Source organism: Nesoenas mayeri, assembly GCF_963082525.1.
Source record: "Nesoenas mayeri genome assembly, chromosome: 3".
NCBI lineage: Eukaryota > Metazoa > Chordata > Aves > Columbiformes > Columbidae > Nesoenas > Nesoenas mayeri.
Window position 1 is genome coordinate 38,638,481 of NC_137544.1, and position 17,687 is coordinate 38,656,167.

General features: G+C 43.5%; 1 protein-coding gene across 1 annotated transcript in view; it reads right to left on the reverse strand.

Annotated features, from left to right (window-relative positions):
- LOC308038379 (gamma-aminobutyric acid receptor subunit rho-2) overlaps nt 1-16,117 on the reverse strand; it is a gene marked incomplete at both ends in the record, with an annotated part of 36,652 nt that extends 20,535 nt beyond the window's left edge. Inside the window, 2 exons of the mRNA XM_080340876.1 lie at nt 7,960-8,066; nt 15,930-16,117. Coding sequence (XP_080197002.1) covers nt 7,960-8,066; nt 15,930-16,117 — 295 coding nt within the window. The remainder of the gene's footprint in view (nt 1-7,959; nt 8,067-15,929) is intronic.
- Between the last annotated feature and the right edge of the window lie 1,570 nt (nt 16,118-17,687).

Genomic DNA, 17,687 nt, shown 5'->3' on the forward strand with positions numbered 1-17,687 from the left:
TACACCCCAGGATGCCATTGGCCTTCCTGGCCACAAGGGCACAGTGCTGGCTCATGGTCACCCTGCTGTCCACCAGGACCCCCAGGTCCCTTTCCCCTACACTGCTCTCTAACAGGTCATTCCCCAACTACTTATACTGGAATGTGGGGTTGTTCCTGCCCAGATGCAAGACTCTACACTTGCCCTCGTTATATTTCATATTTCATATATTTCCCTGCCCAACTCTCCACCTGTCCAGGTCTCGCTGAATGGCAGCACAGCCTTCTGGTGTGTCAGTCACTCCTCTCAGTTTGACGTCATCAGCAAACTTGCTGACAGTGCACTCTATTGCCCCATCCAAGTCGTTGATGAATATATGCTCAAAGTCACTTCAGAAAGGCTCCACAGTCCAACCAACACAGCCCATGTCAGGGCAGGCACGAGGCTGCCCTCAGCACTGCCTCTGACTCTTGCCAGAGAAACCACTTGTAATGAATATTATTTGTAGTGGCACACAGCTGCTGACATTGCAGCAGTGCCCACAGTGCTTCCAGACAACCATGTCGTGCTCAGGACAGTGCTAAGAGAGAAGACACAGTCTCTGCCAGGACAGCCTCACAGCAACCAGGCTGTGCCAGAAGAGGAAGGCAGCGGTCAGACATGGACCCACAGGCCTCTCTGGTGCCCAAGGGCTGTGTGCCCAGCACACACTGAGCAGCCACCCTCAGCTTCCAGACTGTAAGAGATACTCTCTGTGTGTGAGTGCTTAATTTAGCCTTGATTCAGGAAATCACAACCCTCCCAAAGTCTATTTACCGCTGCAATTTCCATGCTTGTCTGAACACTAAGCACAGATTAAAAAACAAACAACAAACAAACAAAAAACAGAGGAACACTGCCAAGTTGGTATTTATCTCTCTCTCCTATTCCTCCCCTATCTGCTCTGGAAGATAAAATACCATGTCCATACTCTTTTATTTTCTTCATGTTCCTGCGCCAAACACTCAGTTTGGTTCCCAGATAACCAGCAGTTACCTCATTGCAAGGGCAAAGTCTAAGGTCAAGTCCAGAGCTGCCATGAAGTCATATTAAACCCAAAATAAAGGGTGTTCAGTGTAAAGCTTGATGGTCTGGAAAGCTCTTCAGAGAAGAGGCCTGAGGTTGGGCTAGGTGTCCGTACATCAGTGAAACTGCTTTTACTTTTTTACTTTTCTGCAGTTAATCATGAATTTGAGGGATGATTAAACAGTGAATACAACAGAGAGAGGGAGAAATCATTTGAACTCTGAACTGAAATGTGGGTCTCTTAATACAAGCAGTATGAAGATAAGAATGTAAAATTTACTTATCAGTGGAAATATTTGCCCTGCCTTTCTTGGGTAAAATCCTCCTATAGCCAGCAGAAGCAATTGCTGCTTTTCCCTTCCCCCTGCTCCTCATTCAGCACCTGGGGCTGTGGCAATGAGAAAGCCTATCAATGGGAACGGGGGCATGCTGAGACACCAAGACCCTTTGGAGGAAGCTTGAACAAGAAGCTGGGCTGAGCAGGGAAGGGTGGGTGAAGGGCCAGTGGGGCCAGCCCAAATGTTGCTGCCTGGGACCCAGTGATAGGAATTGAATGATCACCAGGTCCTGCTCTAGGCAATAAGCAAAAATGGTAATGATCATTGCTTATTCACTTGGCCCTTCATTCTTCAAAACTTCTACCAAGATGCAGTTTTGTAGAGGCACTTGATGGGAGCAACATTGTAAATGCCCTGTGAAGAAATGCCTTCTTTAAACCACAGAAACCAACCCTGGGTTTCCTTGAAGGTCATCTTGGCTACAGTGTGAACCATTGAATTAAATGTCTGTTGATCAGTCACAGAAATATGTCAAGAGATGTTTGGTCTCACTAACCCTTGGAGTCAATTGGGAACTGCGAGCTTTTCAGTCCTGTCCCTCTGGAAACTAAATTGTTGAACTGCTGAGACTCCAGATGCCAAATTCTCCATCAAATGCCACTAGGGATGAGTAAACAGAAAAAAAAAAAAACCCTTTATTGAGGGGGAGTAGAGGATGAGGAAGGTATGAATGGAAAGAGAAAAGAACAGCTGAGATGGTCTCTGACACACTGAACAGTGTAACTTAGATTATAGTGTTAAATGTAAAAAGGCCCTCATCAACTAGCTTTTCCTTGCCACAAACAATATGTTATCAATATTCATTTTTTCTTCAGAGAGAGGAAGAACAGAAGGATCCGCTTTGAGAATTACAAGCAGGGAAAGACCTGAATACTGTGACACTGGAAAAATCTCAAAGCTCGGGCTCCTCCCTAGGATGTTCTCTGCTGGACGGGAAGCTAACTGGACCCACATAAAAGCTGTGTGTTTGGCTGAGAAGAGGAAGCCGTGCTGCTTTGCTCAAAGACTGCAGCCCAGCAAAGCTTTTCAGCTCACACTTTAGGGTCTCTGAAAAGTGCCAGCCAAATTCATGGAATTATTCAAATTAAACATGAGCTCAACTATTTATAGATCAAGGTCTAGAGAGAAATTGTATAACCTTCAACAGAAACATTTCTTCCAGAAACAGCAAAAGTGTCAACATCCATTATCTCCGTCACTGTCCACAGCAATATCTTGCAGAATACAAATACTAATTCAGCAGGACTGATACAAACAGAAAGCAAGCCCTAGACTCTTAAAAACCTTCATAGAAGTCACAGACTTCAACTTACAACACAGAAATGAGCCCACCAGTAAACTGCTCCCCTTGCATCTCAGACGCAGCAGCTTCCAAGCAAGCTCAAGGCACTCGCACAGTCATTAACAAATTTGACTATAGGAAAACTGGAAATGGAAAAGAGGAGGTTTTAATTCTGAGAGAAATATTTATATTTGCACATTGAGAGAGGATTTAAGTATAACCCAAGGTTGATGGGAGCACTTCTACTTTCTCTCTTGTATAGGGCGGTATCCATTAGCCCCACAGTTTCTGCATGGGATTTAAAAGTGATGTGATAGAGTACCCTTGCATCTTCTCACTATAAACGTACCATCTTCTGAATCTGCACCAGCAAAATCTTATTTCTGTAAATTACTGCATGTCAGTGTCCTCGCCTCAAATCAAAGTTGAATATTAAAAAGATACTCAGGGACCAGCCTATCAAGGTATTTGTTGCTTTATATGTCCTTCTTCCTTTGCCAAGTTCACAACCCAGTGTCCTGAGATTCAGCGGTGAGAGTGCTCCCTCATTTCTCTTTTCTCTGCAGTGAGCTGCTCTGTTTTGTGACCTGCTCTTCACTGGAAGCCATTACACACTCAACTTAGGTGCTGCATATAGAAAAGGTGCTGCATCTTTAGAGCAAACCCGATTTGCATCCTCATTCAGTGGTTGTACAAGTAGAATAGACAGACCCAACAAGTCTCCATTTTGGGTGGGTTCTGACACCAAGAAGACTTTGTGGCTTGTTTTGTCTTGCAAAAACTCCATTTTGGATACTAAACTCTGTCCCAGGTTGAGTGGGATGTCTTGTCTGGGGCTAACCCCTCCAGGGAACCCTGGAGGTTTCTGCAAGTCCCGTTCAGGAATTACTTCAGAAGGTGCCCAACATTAAAGCTGGTCACGTCCCAGGATGTCTTGGCACCTAAAACCACCCACTGAGAAGCAGCCAGGAAAGCTGCAAAGGACCAGCCAGTTCCCACTCAGAAACAGGTACTGGACACTAACATGAGTTTTATCTTTTAAGACTGCAGCAGGCTTTGGAAGATAGGGAATAGCACACTAGCATGAAAATGCCTGCTCTCAGTTTTCCACTCCAGCTCTGAGACTAAAGCTTTGTGACATCTCTTCAATTTTTCTCTTTGGCAGTGATTTCAAAGTCTCGTTGCCTTTCCCTGAGACACTCTCTCTGTCCTCTCATCTGTCTCTGAAGGAGGGAGGCAAATATAGGATAAAAATACCTACATGGGAAACAAGCAGGTTTGAGACTACTTTGCTGGCAGGTATACTGCATACACGCAGAGAGGCTCAGAAATGTCCATAAGGGATCCCAGGTCTGCAAGCTGCAAAACAATCTTCAGTGTTTCTGCATGTATGTCTGCGTGTATACATATATATGTTAATGTATAGGTCCTCTTAGGCACGGGCAGTTTCCAAGCAGTCACCACCAGATGCACTCATCAGCCGCCACGTGACTGCAGAGACCTTCATTTCTTTGCATCTCATTGAGGGACAAGCGAGTTTTCCAGCACTTGGTATGAGCCCTAAGTGAACTATTGATGCTTCATTCACACCACCACTCATCCATCCTGATGAAAATTCTGCCAAGAAAGGCCAGCGAGGACCAGCTGACGTTAGGTTATTAGGCTATGAAGAAATATGATAAAAGCACAGCAATAGGCTGTTCCTCAGCAAAGAAGATACAGCTATTTTAAGTATCAGCTAAAGCTGCTTATTCACAGGATCCCTGTAAAATATGAGATGTCATAGATGAAATAGTGCTTAAACTGGATGTTTAAGGAAGGTAGCAAACCAAACATTTACATAATCTTTAAATATTAATATTTGTAAATAATACCTGAACATCTGCTAGCTAGAACAAGGTCACTGACATGGAGATAACTCCCTAAGGGTCATAACAAGCACAGTCTATTTTAGTTTATAGAGGCTACTTTGAACATCAGCAAAGCAAAAATCTTTGTCATTACCACTGTACCCAATAGCTCGTCTCTAATGGGCTGAAAGCAGGCAAGACAACCATGCCTAGTGGGCTGTTAATAACACAACTTACACAACATTTGCTTGCTCACTTGCTCTTTACAAAGATACTTCTTGAAAAAACCTTCACCGTTCTCTAATGTTTTCCTTCCATTTCACCTTGCATAACCCCGGCCTGCCCTGCCCCATGGTCACAGCTGTGTTGGGCTGGCAGCGTGCTGACCATCCCATGCAGAGCAGCAAGAGTCACCATGCCCACACTAAAGCAGCTACAGACCCCATCCCCTTTTAGCTTAAAATTCAGTGGTGAAGTGGTAGACTGGTCCACTAAAAATGCTGAAGGTTAACAGCTGCCCATTATTCCACCAAGCATGGGAACCATCGCTTTTATAGTATTGGGTATCTTTACAGTCTAACATCACTCACAATCTCCTTATGATATTATTTATGTTTTCCAGAGATGAATTGCCTTTCTCACCTGCACCACAACATCACAGGCCCAGTGCAATGCCACGGGGCTCTCCATTAGCCCATGGTCACTGAGTTGCCCTCGGAGAGCAGAGCCAGGCGTAGGGCAGTGACCAGTTACAGTCACACATCTCACAGGCTCCTCTACTCCGCTTCAGCGGTACAAAAGCCTTTTTATCCTACGCAGGTCAGACCACATCAGTTTGACTGGCATTGCTGATGCAAAAATCTGGAAAGACTCACAGGGCATGGCAAATCACTGTGACTGCCTGACGAATAATATTACAGAAGAAAATATAAGGATTGCATCTTACCAGGCTTTTGTTTCTCTCCTTTATTTTATTTTTTTTTCCCCTCAGGCTTATAATCTGTCACTAAAACTCTGCTGCATAATTCTGCCGCTGTACAAGAACCTGTAGCCTCCAAGCTATGTCCATGTGTGTGAACTGTGCTTTCCAAGGCTGGAGCCTCAACAAGAGTCATTGCTATGTTTTTTTCCTCACCGTACAAATTTTAGTGCAACTTTCCTAACACCCCACCTTTGTCCCAGGTAGCCCCAAAAGATAAGAAGGTTTTGAGGAAAAATTACAGAAGCATAATGTTTTTCCTTTACCAAAGGTCACCTTCTCACCAAAGGCTGCTAGGATATTTCTCAACTTTCTACATGTTACTCAAAGTTTTTAGGCTCTAGCAGTATCCTAATGCCTGTGATGGGAGGTAGCATAGGAAAACAAGACAATGGGATTAAAATGCAGTTACGTTAGCACTGGAAGAGTAACCGTGTAACTCTGTGTCTGCTTGGTGGGAACTGTGCACAAAGGTATTCCTCACGTGGTCTGTGCCTTTGATAAAAAATAGTAGAAATTTTATCTGTTTACAGAAATACAGTGCAGTGGTGATATCACGTGTTGATTTCATCATTGGAAGTGTTCAAGTTCAGGCTGGAGCAATCTGATTTAGTGAAAGGCGTTCCTGCCCATGGCAGAGGGGTGGATTGGATGACCTTTGAAGCCTCCCCATAGCATCCTGTGATCCTGTGATAAACCACTGCTTTGCTGGGAAAGCCGTGTGGGATGACACATGATCACCAATATCCGTGACAGAGAAGCGTGCCAATAAAACAAAGCCAGACTGAAGGCTATGGACATCCAGCCAACACCTCACAGATCCAGGCTTTGCAGACAAAACAGAAGAATGGGGGGGAAGGGGCGGTGGAATTAAAAAAGGAAGCTTAAAAACTCAGGTAAGGAAAACCAAGATCAAAAAATAAACAAACAAATGGGAGACTGAGCTAACAAGGTGGCTCGCTGGACAATCCTGACAATGTCCATCTCTTCCTGGTGCCAGGAGGATTTAGGTCAGTCCATGAAACAAATCTCACAGCTCCCTGGTCCTTTCAGCTTCCAGAGGTCGGGTTTCTTCCCAAATCCGCCCTGCTGAAAGGCTCACCTTCCAAAAGAAACAACCTGGCAGGAGAGGAAGCACCAGCAATAAGCCACAATCTCCCTTTCTGTAACCAGAGGGTGGAGCAGCAGTGTCACTGTCAGGGAGAAACCCATCTGGAGCAGGTGAGGGGCCCAAGGGCAACTCATTCAGTGTCACTTTGACAGCTGATTCAAAAAGGAGCAGGCATACCCAGAGCCTCCAGAACCAGTGCCCAGACCTCAGCCCTGAGCCTCAGCTGCATGCCTGAGCTTGTCAGATGTGCCCACACCAACCCCAGGGAGGTTTGTTCATGTTCCACCTAGAGGACAATTTAAGGCAAACTCTTCAACCCTAGAAAGAGCAGGTCAAGTTACCACCGATTATCAATAGAGTTACTTCCAATGGGGAGGCTGGACTGCAACTTGTTAGCAAATTACAGTGTGTGTGGGGAGGAAACACGGGTAATGACACATTTTGAACTCTGGAGTTGGGATATGTATGAACTGTGAGCATGGGGACGGCACTGTGCTATCAGATCAGCACATCTGCACTGTGGAGTGAGAAATACCTCTCCAGCTGTGCCAGGAATGGACAAGGTCAGAGATGCTCTCTTGGACTAGGTGCAAAATGCAAAATACCTCAGTGAACAACTGGAGAGGGAGATGTTGCCCTTCATCCTAGAAGGCCGATTGACAAAGGATGCAATATTAGTCATTCATCAAAAGCTGCAGAAATCTCCGTCCTTAGCTCTGAATGGTCTTGGTTATTCATCTAATTAGAAGAGGGATGTCCATGCTGGTATATCAGCACATTTTTTTATTCAGGTAACTTTCCACCTCTGCAGTGGTGAGCTTAGAAAGACCAGGTGAGCATGTTCCTGTAGCTGGGTACAACAGAAGACAGAAGTGCAGGTGATGGAGGCATCCTCTCCTGCCCTTGTGTTTGCTTTAGAGAGACAAGATTTTATCTGGACAAAAATACTCCATTTTCTCCTAGGAAGGGTGTGATGTGGTCCACCCAAAGAGCTCTTTATTTTGCAGTTTGATCACATCGGCTAAAAGGGTCATTGCAACTTCACAACTACAAGTGAACATTAAAACCTGCAGCTTGTTCACCTTCCCAACAGTAACATACTTACCAGGATGGTCCACTAGCCAAAAAAATAGAGCCAACTTCAGAAACAGAAAGGAATGAAGGAGCTGTATAGAGGACTGGAAGGTGAGGATGAGGCCTCTCTGAGTTGCCTTAAGTATCTCCTGAAACCATCCAAGCCCTTTCCCTTCTCACTAGTGCAGCTGGCCAGAGACTTTTTTTTTCTCTTTTTAATCACATGATTGACGCCTTTCAATTAGATGAGCATGAAATCAAGGGAACAACTTTATCCTCACCTCCAAAAGCCGGTCGCATGGTGAAGTCATGGTCATCAACCCTGAGAAGCTGCTCCGTCCTTCCTTTCCAAGTTTTGGTCACGTCATTGTTCTTGTTATAGATGCGACTGCAAAAGACAGCGATAGCGTTGGTGTGGCGTCTCTGCGGCACTCTATGGCTGAACACCGCCTGGCCCATTTTGGAGCCCCAGGAGTGGCGGCCTTGTGGGCACAGCCCCACAGAGGGAAGCGCGGTTGGTGCCAGCACCATGGCACAGGCCAGCATGGCAGCCCCAGCACCAACTCAGACCTGGCCCTGCCATCTCAGACGGATCTGAGATGGACACGGTGCTCTCTCTACCCCAGACACCACGGCTCCCAAGGAGACCTAAGGCCAAGTGCGCAACTTCTCACAGAGCAGCTGGGATGCAGCAAATATGACAGAACAAGCAACAGTAGAAGCAGTTGACTCTGCCCCACGTTACCCAGCCAGGACTTGCCTGGGTACCAAGGTGACATTGTCACGAGAAAGCTCTGTTTGACAGTGTCACACACTATTCTGAGGCTAGCTGCCCCAGGGACATCAGCTGGGTACCAGTAACTTGTGAGGACAGAGGGCTCGCTTTGGCTTTTGACTTTTAACAAGGAGACAAATCCACGCATTTCCATCCACAGCAGCAGGAAAAGAGGGGTCTGACCTAAAGAAGTCAGCAAGACCTGCAATCCTCCACTTTTCCAAATATTAAGGGGGAATAAGTCCTAACTCTTTATTTGAGAGATCATGTAACAGTAGAACAAGGAGAACAACAAACCCCTTATGAAAGTGTTAAGAAAGTCACAAAAATGGCACAAGTGGGTAACTAACAGCAGACAGACAGGTACTGCATGGACTTTTGGAGAAAATCTTGATTGGCAACCCTGGCATTCCCCAGTGGTGCAGGAAGGATTTGGACCATTAAGATTCCTCAACCTCTTTGCTCTGGGCATAAGAAGTGACCAAGTTGTAAATACTGCTGCAATTAGCTTTTTGTCATCAACTTACTAAAAAGAATAATAATAAATAGAAATAACTTTATACAAAGTGGTTTAGATTCATTTGCTTGTGTGGGAGAAATATTACTGACAGTAGAGAACAAAAATCTCGGAGGAAAAATAAATTGACTATTCTAACAGATACAAACCCAAAGATGCATTAGGCTTAAAACCTTGGTCAAAAATTCAGAGCTTAGAAAAATATCATCACACGCATAAGTGTGGCTGTGTAACGGCCATGGATGTGCTTTAGGGTCATTAAAATATAGATCATGATGAGCAAAGGGAGCATACATCACAAATCAGAAGAAAAATTTTGCATCAGAGCATTGAATTCAGAAAAGAAATTATAAAACCTAAGGGGTGTTGATAGCTGCAGTTAACATGGAGAACTTGCTTACTTTAATAAGGAGGTAAAAAAGAAGCAACAGAATTTATTAAAAATGTATTAAATTGATGTTTTGAAGGAATATAAGCCCTTGTGCTTCATGGCACACGTTACATATGAAAATCTGAGTCCCACTCACTTCCTTTTGGGCCCTGTTTAAATTGGGATATGCAAGCATCTCCATCCCTGATGGCTGTGAAAAGGAGCCAGCTGGAGCGAGTGCATTCCCAACACAGATGCATTAATGTTTACCTAAAAGCAGGGGGACAAACCTGAGCACGGCCATTAATGGGGATGGTGTGAGGCAAAAGTTTAGCTTCTCCCTGCTTGCTGCATGGGCAGGTTGTGTTTCTTTGCAAAGGCTGGGGCTGCTGACAAAGCTCTCTGCTTCACAGTCTGCAGTATTGCCTCTGTTCCTGAGAAGCTGGCAGTGGAGAAGAATGATGTGACTGTATCTGCTTGACTTGAACCATCAGGAAAAGGCCTGAGCACCAGTGAATGTTCAGTCGACTCTCTGTGCTCAAAGAATGGGGAAAAAATCCAGTTAAAAATCCAATCAATCTTTGGATTGCATGCTGTATGAGTAAATAGTATGGAAAACCCTGACAGTATTACAGTGCCATCTTGTAAACCAATGGCATGGCTTCACTGAAATGCCAGGCTCTGATCAATTAATTTAAAAATCATCAAACAGCAAATAGGACACAGGAGAGTCGCTAAGAACAAGTCTGTGGCTGCAGAGGGTTGGCTGGAGACATTGACGCTGCCTTAGGAAGAAAACAGGTTTTCAGGGAAGTCCTGAGCCAGCAGTTGCACTTAAGAGCCAGCATTGAATCATGAGTTCATGCGCAGCCCTTCAGGTACATCACAGACAATTCAGAATTTACAGACTGAGGTCCACCATTTATTTTTTAATCAATTTAATCCATTTACAAAAGATTTTGTATAAAGCTATTTTTAATGACAAGCAACCTACGCAGCCTTTGAAATGTATAATAACTTCCTGTCAATTTAATTCAAAAACAAGACCAAGTGTGTTTGGAAACAAACAAACAGACGAACAAACAAACAAACCCAAAACCCACAATACATTCTTTATAACAGTGCATGACATCAGCTATGCTGGTGTCGCCCGATCCTCTCTGGCAGGTGTCCTGTGCCACCCCAGCACCGGTTGGCACCAGGAGCATCTCACGATCTGCAGCAGAGGTGGATGCAGCTGCCAGTGCCTTTGCAAAGCTGAAGGATGCACTGAACACACCTGCACATCAGGCGTCTTCACTGACAGTCTGATCACTGGTATCTCATAAATCCTCCCTGATGTCCTTATGGTCTTTAGCACTTCTGATTATAGATCTGTCAGGGTTTCTTTCAGCTTTATGCACTCTCCACAGTTCACCACTTTTCATTTAAAGCCACCCATCTCCCTTCCTCTGCTTTGCCATGTTTTTCATATATAATTTTATTGCTGTTTACATTTTGCTCAAGTGGGATGAGATTGATTAAACTGTCTTTTGTGAGGACTCTTTCCTGTTTACAGAGGAGAGAAGGGGACAGGTATCTCATTGAGCTTCTGTAAAGGCCCTAGATTTTTTTTCATATTTTCCTTCCCAGTCACTTTTATTCAGAATTTTTCTCAGTTGCATAAAATAGATCCTTTTTATATTGCCAAATATATCACAGAAAATTAAATTTTGATGGCATGAGAAATGACAGATAATAGCTCAGCAGGAGTCAAAAAAGCAGTGGGTATCTATGCAGACATTCAGACTTGTCCAGAGCAAGATATAAAACTTCTAAAATTGCAATCAGTCCCAGTGCTGTGGGGCGTAAGGCAACGGCTACGTGGTGAGCCTGAAAGGAGACGGGATCTCCAGCCTGAGTCTGCACGTCCCTCTGGAGAACTCAGCATTGGCTTTGGTCACCAGATATCTCATGGTCATTGGACGTCAGTTCCTATTATCCTACTTCCTATTGGGATTCCTTAAAGTATTTTTACATTTCCAGCTAAAATCTTACCACACTTCAGTATGGAGCCGCTTTTTTACCAAGCGTATCCTAAACCCTGCACTCCTTGCCTCTTCCTACATCCATCCAGCCCAAAGCCAGCCCTACTAACTCCGGCAGAGGGGAACAGGTCTAGCAAAGGGACCCAACAGCTGCTGTTCTGCTGAAGGGGAGAACAAGGCACAGCTGCTAAAGAGACAGCGCTGAATGCTGTGAGGAGGTGGTGCTGAGCCTCTGAGCATCTCACAGTCTACACAGACAACTGCACAACCACTACAAGGTCAGAGGGGCAACGTTAGCAACAGCCAAGGAGTCACAACAGCAAACATGAAGACATGGAGCACACAGCCAAGAAAAAAGCATGAGGTTTGCTTCTCACATCTGCTGCTGCTGCTGCCATTTGCATGTGTGCATGTTTCTCCCTGCTTTTGGTTCACATTGCTTCGTGGCCCTGCCGTGATGCTGCAGTGTTGGTGAAAAAAATCTCAGGAGACATCAGACCTTACACAATTAGAGGTTGTGCGATGCCCTGGGCATGAACCTCAGGCGAGCAACACACCTGTAGGAAATGGTTATCAACATTTTAACCACTGAGCCATTCACACATACCACGTTTTCTAAGAAAGCACCATACACCTGAGAGGATCAGCAGGGTCTGGGAGGTACCACAGGCCAGAAGACATGTTTGCAGAACCTGGTTGACAATTGGGGAAAAAATGCAGCCCTGCAAGGCAACAAAGGGAGCACGTCTGCCAGCAGGAGCCGTCTCAGCAGGGATCAGCAAGCTGCTTCCCCCATGGAACCCTGTTTGGAAAAATAGTCCTGAGGTTCGTGCTGCCATGCCCTGATGGACTCCTTCCTGCTCTAGGTCCCAACCTCAGGCTGGCGTGTAGCACGTCCTGAAAATCACATCTCTCATGAGGCATTCCAAATCACAGACCGCTTCCAAAAACCTTGCCAGGAAGTCTGTAGCTAACAGAAGCTCAAAGCCGCTTCTGTTTCAGAAGTGCAGTGTTTCTGCTGGCTGAAGCATGAGGCTTCTCGCAACTGTTAGGAGAGAGAAACAAGCAGGCTCGGAGCCAGGCTGCGTCTGTCTGTCTGTCTGGAACACAGCATTCACAAGCACAGTCGAGATGGCAAATGTCTCCTGAGCCCTCTCTTCTAGGACAATTTATGCAGAGCAATGAACAGAAGCATTATCAGGAATTTTTATAGAGCAATGAATATTAACAAGAGCACTCTTTTTCAGACTTCCTCTTTTTCTGTGTGGAAATCCTGCCCAGATGGGTAGTCTAGGAGGACTGCCAGCATTTGTTTGCAATTCCTGACATGCAGCCACCACAGAGCTACTGAAGAGTACCCCAGGCTGTCTCAAATCCAGTGTTGGACATGCCAACAGCACTTGCTTGGCACTTACAGTAAGGCTGATGCTCCGAGCACACTACAAGCACACATGCACACGCACTGTATGGTCAGTACTACACGTATCAAGTGTGACAGGCCCTGGCAGCATCACACGCTCCCTGGGAAATCCTGGCTGGTAACATGGCAGCACAGACCATGGCCCACCCAACACAGAAATCTGCACCTTTCCACACTCGCACCCTTTCCTTCAACACCAAAGTCTTTACCTCCTCTCTGGAAATGTATTCCCTGGTGTGCAGGTAACACTGGGGCCAACATCCCCTGCCCGGCAGTCAACCAGGTGACTTTGATGGGTTTTACTTTGTATTTCATTTAGCATTTGATTTCTCTACAACAGAATGAAATTTAGGGGTTTTTTTAGCCAACAGGTCTTCTGTGAGTTGTGAGCCCTTGTTTCCCTGCATCATTCGCCAGCGGGTACAGCGGCAAAAAGGCTTTCAGCTTTGCACAAAGAGGAATCACTGACTCCCTTCATCCAGGTTTGTAAGGTTAAGAAACAGAGACTGTATCTGTGGAAAACGTTAAAACAACAACGACAAAAAACCCACAACCTACTGTCAAAGTAGGAAAGGCAGGAGTTGCTACTCAATGAGCACACTCCAGCTTCCCACGCAAAGCCCAGGCTCTCCAGGGCAGAACATGAAGCTGCTCCAAGCAATGGTGCAAATGCCACACACATGCAGCTCCTTCTTTAGGTCATACCGCTGTTTTGTAGGAGATTTGCATTATCAGGGAGGCGAGGGGTGCAGGAGTAAGAGAAAATGCAAAGTGACACAGTTTCTAATGAAGCGTTATCCATCCTGCATGCTGAGCGAGGTACCACCCAGAAAAAACAACGCATTACAGTTCGATATTCATGTAAAACAAGCGGAGTAATTAAGGATGCACAGGCAACCTTTAACCTGGCATTTCTTATCAGGTTCCTAACCCCACAGCCCTAACCTGGCTTCAGCATTTTCCTTTCCCAGGTGGGCCCAGGCTGGATTCCCTGTGTCCCGCAGGACTCCACATTCAAGTAAAGAACCACAGAACCCAAGGTGTTCCGCACCCGCGCCAGCCAAGCCAGCTTCTTCAAATCAATATAAAGATCTTGAGATCAGGATGGCATATCAACTTCAAAGACACAAATCTCAAACTTACCAAATACAGATCCAAACCAAAACGTTCCTCGCTAATATATTTAATGTAAAATTCACTGTATTTCTTAGGGTAAGTCGAGATAAATACTACGCAGAAAATGTAGGCAGTTATTAAAAAGGACACTGTTTTCTCTTACATTATTAGAAAACTAGCAGAGGTACTGGTTTTAATTTGTGTTTACTGAAACAGTCCACTATTCATTGCTGGGTTAGAGACAACTGTATTTTTTTCTGTGAAAGTGGAAATTTCACTGCTCCAGATGCTCTTTTTTATTTTTGTTTCATTTTGGTCATGCAATATTGCAGAATTCTCTGTATTTAAAATGTCATTCACATTTAATAGTCCCGAAAACTTGATTTCATATACTTCTAAATAAGTACACTGTTTGCATAGGTTATGTAAAAAAGAATATATCTGTGTATATAAGGCATATAGATCCTCAGGTTCTACTTGGCTGGAAAACTGTTCATTAAAATCAAGAAACCAAATAGCATCAGTTATTCTTTCCAGTAAATTAATCTACATAATTAATGTTATCAGTACTTTGACCTCCACTCTATCACAACTTCACAAAAAACCAGCACTGTAGGAACTGTAAATTATTTTTGAAACTTTTAAATGTAGTACAAAATATTCAAACTTATTAAAACAGAGAATGGCACTACTTTTGGATAAAGTCGTGCTTAAAAGGAGGATTTATACTATTTTTTAACTTCAAAGTTGACGATCTCTACTACGTGTGAATGGTTTGCAAGGAAATACTGTTGAATCCCTCACATTTCTCAGAAATAGACTTGGAAAAATGCCCAGAGTTAACTGAAAGATCCCATTCAATAGCAGAGATGCTGTGGAAATCCATGGTAAAACTTCAGTTTGCTTTAGGATTTCAGGATCAGGCCCCAGCTGTTTCAGCTTTATAACATTTATGTCACTAAAAGCATGTGCTCTTGTGGTTTTCAGCTAGTGTAACTCTAAGAATGTATTAGATATTCTTTGCTTTCAATTACATCACTTTTTTTTTTTGTAAAATGTTTGAGTACCACCACTTCCTATAAAATCAATACGTTAAGAGTTAAAGCAAAAAAACCCAACAAAATAAATGAAAAGATGGGGGTTTACAGCCACAGTGAAGCCATTTAATAAGATGGATTAACCCGATTTTATTTTTGAGCCATTCAAACAATGAACAGTCTCGTAAGGTACAATTGGCACTGAATGACATAACTACAAATAAGGATAACATACTTTGGTCTGTCTGACAGGTTTGGAATATTATCTTTTCTAATGTAAACCTCTGGTCAAATTTCAACAACAGTAAATCTAATAAACTTTATTAAGATCTTTAACTCTTTCTTGTGCCTGCCCTTGACTTTAAAATCTGGGGTTTTTTTAAAGTTTCTGTGTATTTCTTCAAAATATACTTTTAATTTTACAATCCCTGGATAACTTTCAGGGATTTATTTGTTATTAATTAGTATAATCCATGCTAACAAACATCCTCCCCTCAGTTTGTTAGAGAATAATATACAATTTCAAGTGAACGTAAGTAGTACAGACATTCCAGCAACATGCTCTTGAAACAGTGCTGAAACAATACATAGATTTGATAATCTCTACTAATTACAACTCCTTTGAATTCTCTCAGTAACTCACAAACAGTGCTGAAACAATACATAGATTTGATACTCTCTGTTAATTACAACTCCTTTGAATTCTCTCAGTAACTCACATATAGGGCTAAGAACATTTTTATCACAACCTATGCTGAAGTGGCCAACTTACCTGCAAAACCTGCCTTGTTAAGAGTTAATTATCATTAAATGTGTCCATTTACAGTTAAAACTAAATGCAGTATCACAGATGAGTATAAAAATATTATGTATAAAGCTGTTTGCACATACAATATGCACAAAGACACTGACAGGGCAGATTTTTATGTCTATGTAGCGATGTACTTATAACACTCCAGGAAAAACGCCTGTGTTTGAATAGCCCTTACCTTGCCCTCTGCAGCTCTGCCTGGCTCGTCCACCTCCTCCTCCGGTGCTTTCTGCTTTCCACAAGAAGAACCAAGCAAAAGATCAACAAAAGGAGTTTTGCAAAATAAGGCATCTTGCTGCAGACAGGACTCGGGCAGCCTGCACGCCAGTGACCTCCGGTAGCACAAGTCCCCCCGGGTTTAAACATTGAATTAACCCGAATTCCGGCGCGGCGAGCTCGTCGGGGATCGGCGCTGGAAACGTCGCTTTCCTGACGTGATGTTTTCGACAGGCTTTCAGGGGCTCCTCGCAAAAAGCTTTTCCCCCATCGCGGCTGAACGATTGGCCATTACCCACCAAGTTCAGTTCCCCAAACATTTCCACCGGGTCCTAAAGGATATTTGCTAAAGCTATTATATAAAAACCTGCAATTCTGCACGCCAGCTTTTCGCTCAATCCTCTAATCTGAGGACAGAGCTATCCTCCTGCCAGACTGTGTCAAACCGCGCTGTCCCTTCTCATTAGGCTTTTCCAGATTTTCTGCTCCTCTGCATGGAATCTTTTTAAACTGGAAAGCGCCCGTGCCACGTTCCAGATACGTGTGTCATTGTAAAACATACGTATTTTGATGGTTTTATAGCAGTTGAGATTTTATTTTATATGCTGTTAAAGATAAAATGATTTTTGGAGGAAATAGCTCATCTTTTATTTACTCTTTGCTTTTAAAGGAAACGTAAAACACAGTAACCCCAAAGTATCTATACATGCAATAGACTCTTTACATAAGTCAACCTTAATATCTATTTTTTGAAATAGGTATCTGCACAACCAGGCATTTTTATTTTTATTCAAAAAGTCTGAAATAAAAATTGAAAAGCTATAAAGCAGCTATTTCTTTGACCACAAGGAAGAGGCTGTTTTCAGAAACCATTCAAAGGTTATTTTGCCATGACCTCTTTGAAGGACTGAGCTGCTTTACCACCAACCAGCGTGTGGTATTGGTAGGAGAACAGTTTGCTCGGCCCACTAGTGAGTCTCTAGGAAAGGAAAAGCAAGTCCAGGGCAAAGCTCCCAGGGGAGTGAGCAAGTCTAAGCCCAGCAAAGCTGCCGTTTGGGTCAGACCTTGCCCAGAGCTCTTCTTCCGCAAGCCCAGGCTTGCGATACCTGAACAGAACAGGTAATGCAGCAACTTACCAACTAGGAAACACAGTACTTTTATTTTAGAAGCTACAGGGGATGAAGAGGGGGTTTTTGTGTTTGGGGGTGAGGTTTTGTATTTTTTTTAATGAAATAGATCTACAAAGTTGGTAAAAACATCAATTGACATGATCAGTATCGACATCAAATTATGTTGCAGTAGAATGTGTAAGTAATTGCTCAACAAGGTACACACTTCCATTCAAACTTCTTAAACTATTTTTGAATATTTGTTCCATTGTACCTGCAAACAAGATTATCAAGTCTACAAGAAGTGCTATAAAAGAAGTGGTTTGTGTTTTTTTAAATTTTCACATCCCCCTTAGACACACACTGGGCTTTCCTTATTTTAGAAGTCATTATAGCTACTTTAATATCTCAAAACACTAATACATACTATAATTAACAAAATTTAGGAAAGCTGTAGGTAGTTTGATAAATACTGCTGAGAAACAGGATGAGAATCTTGCGTAAGACAGTGATATCATCTTCGACAGCAACAAAATGAAAGTTACCTAAATTTCATTGTCCTTGAAATAAACATGCTACAATACATTGAAATCTGAACAATAACACAAGAG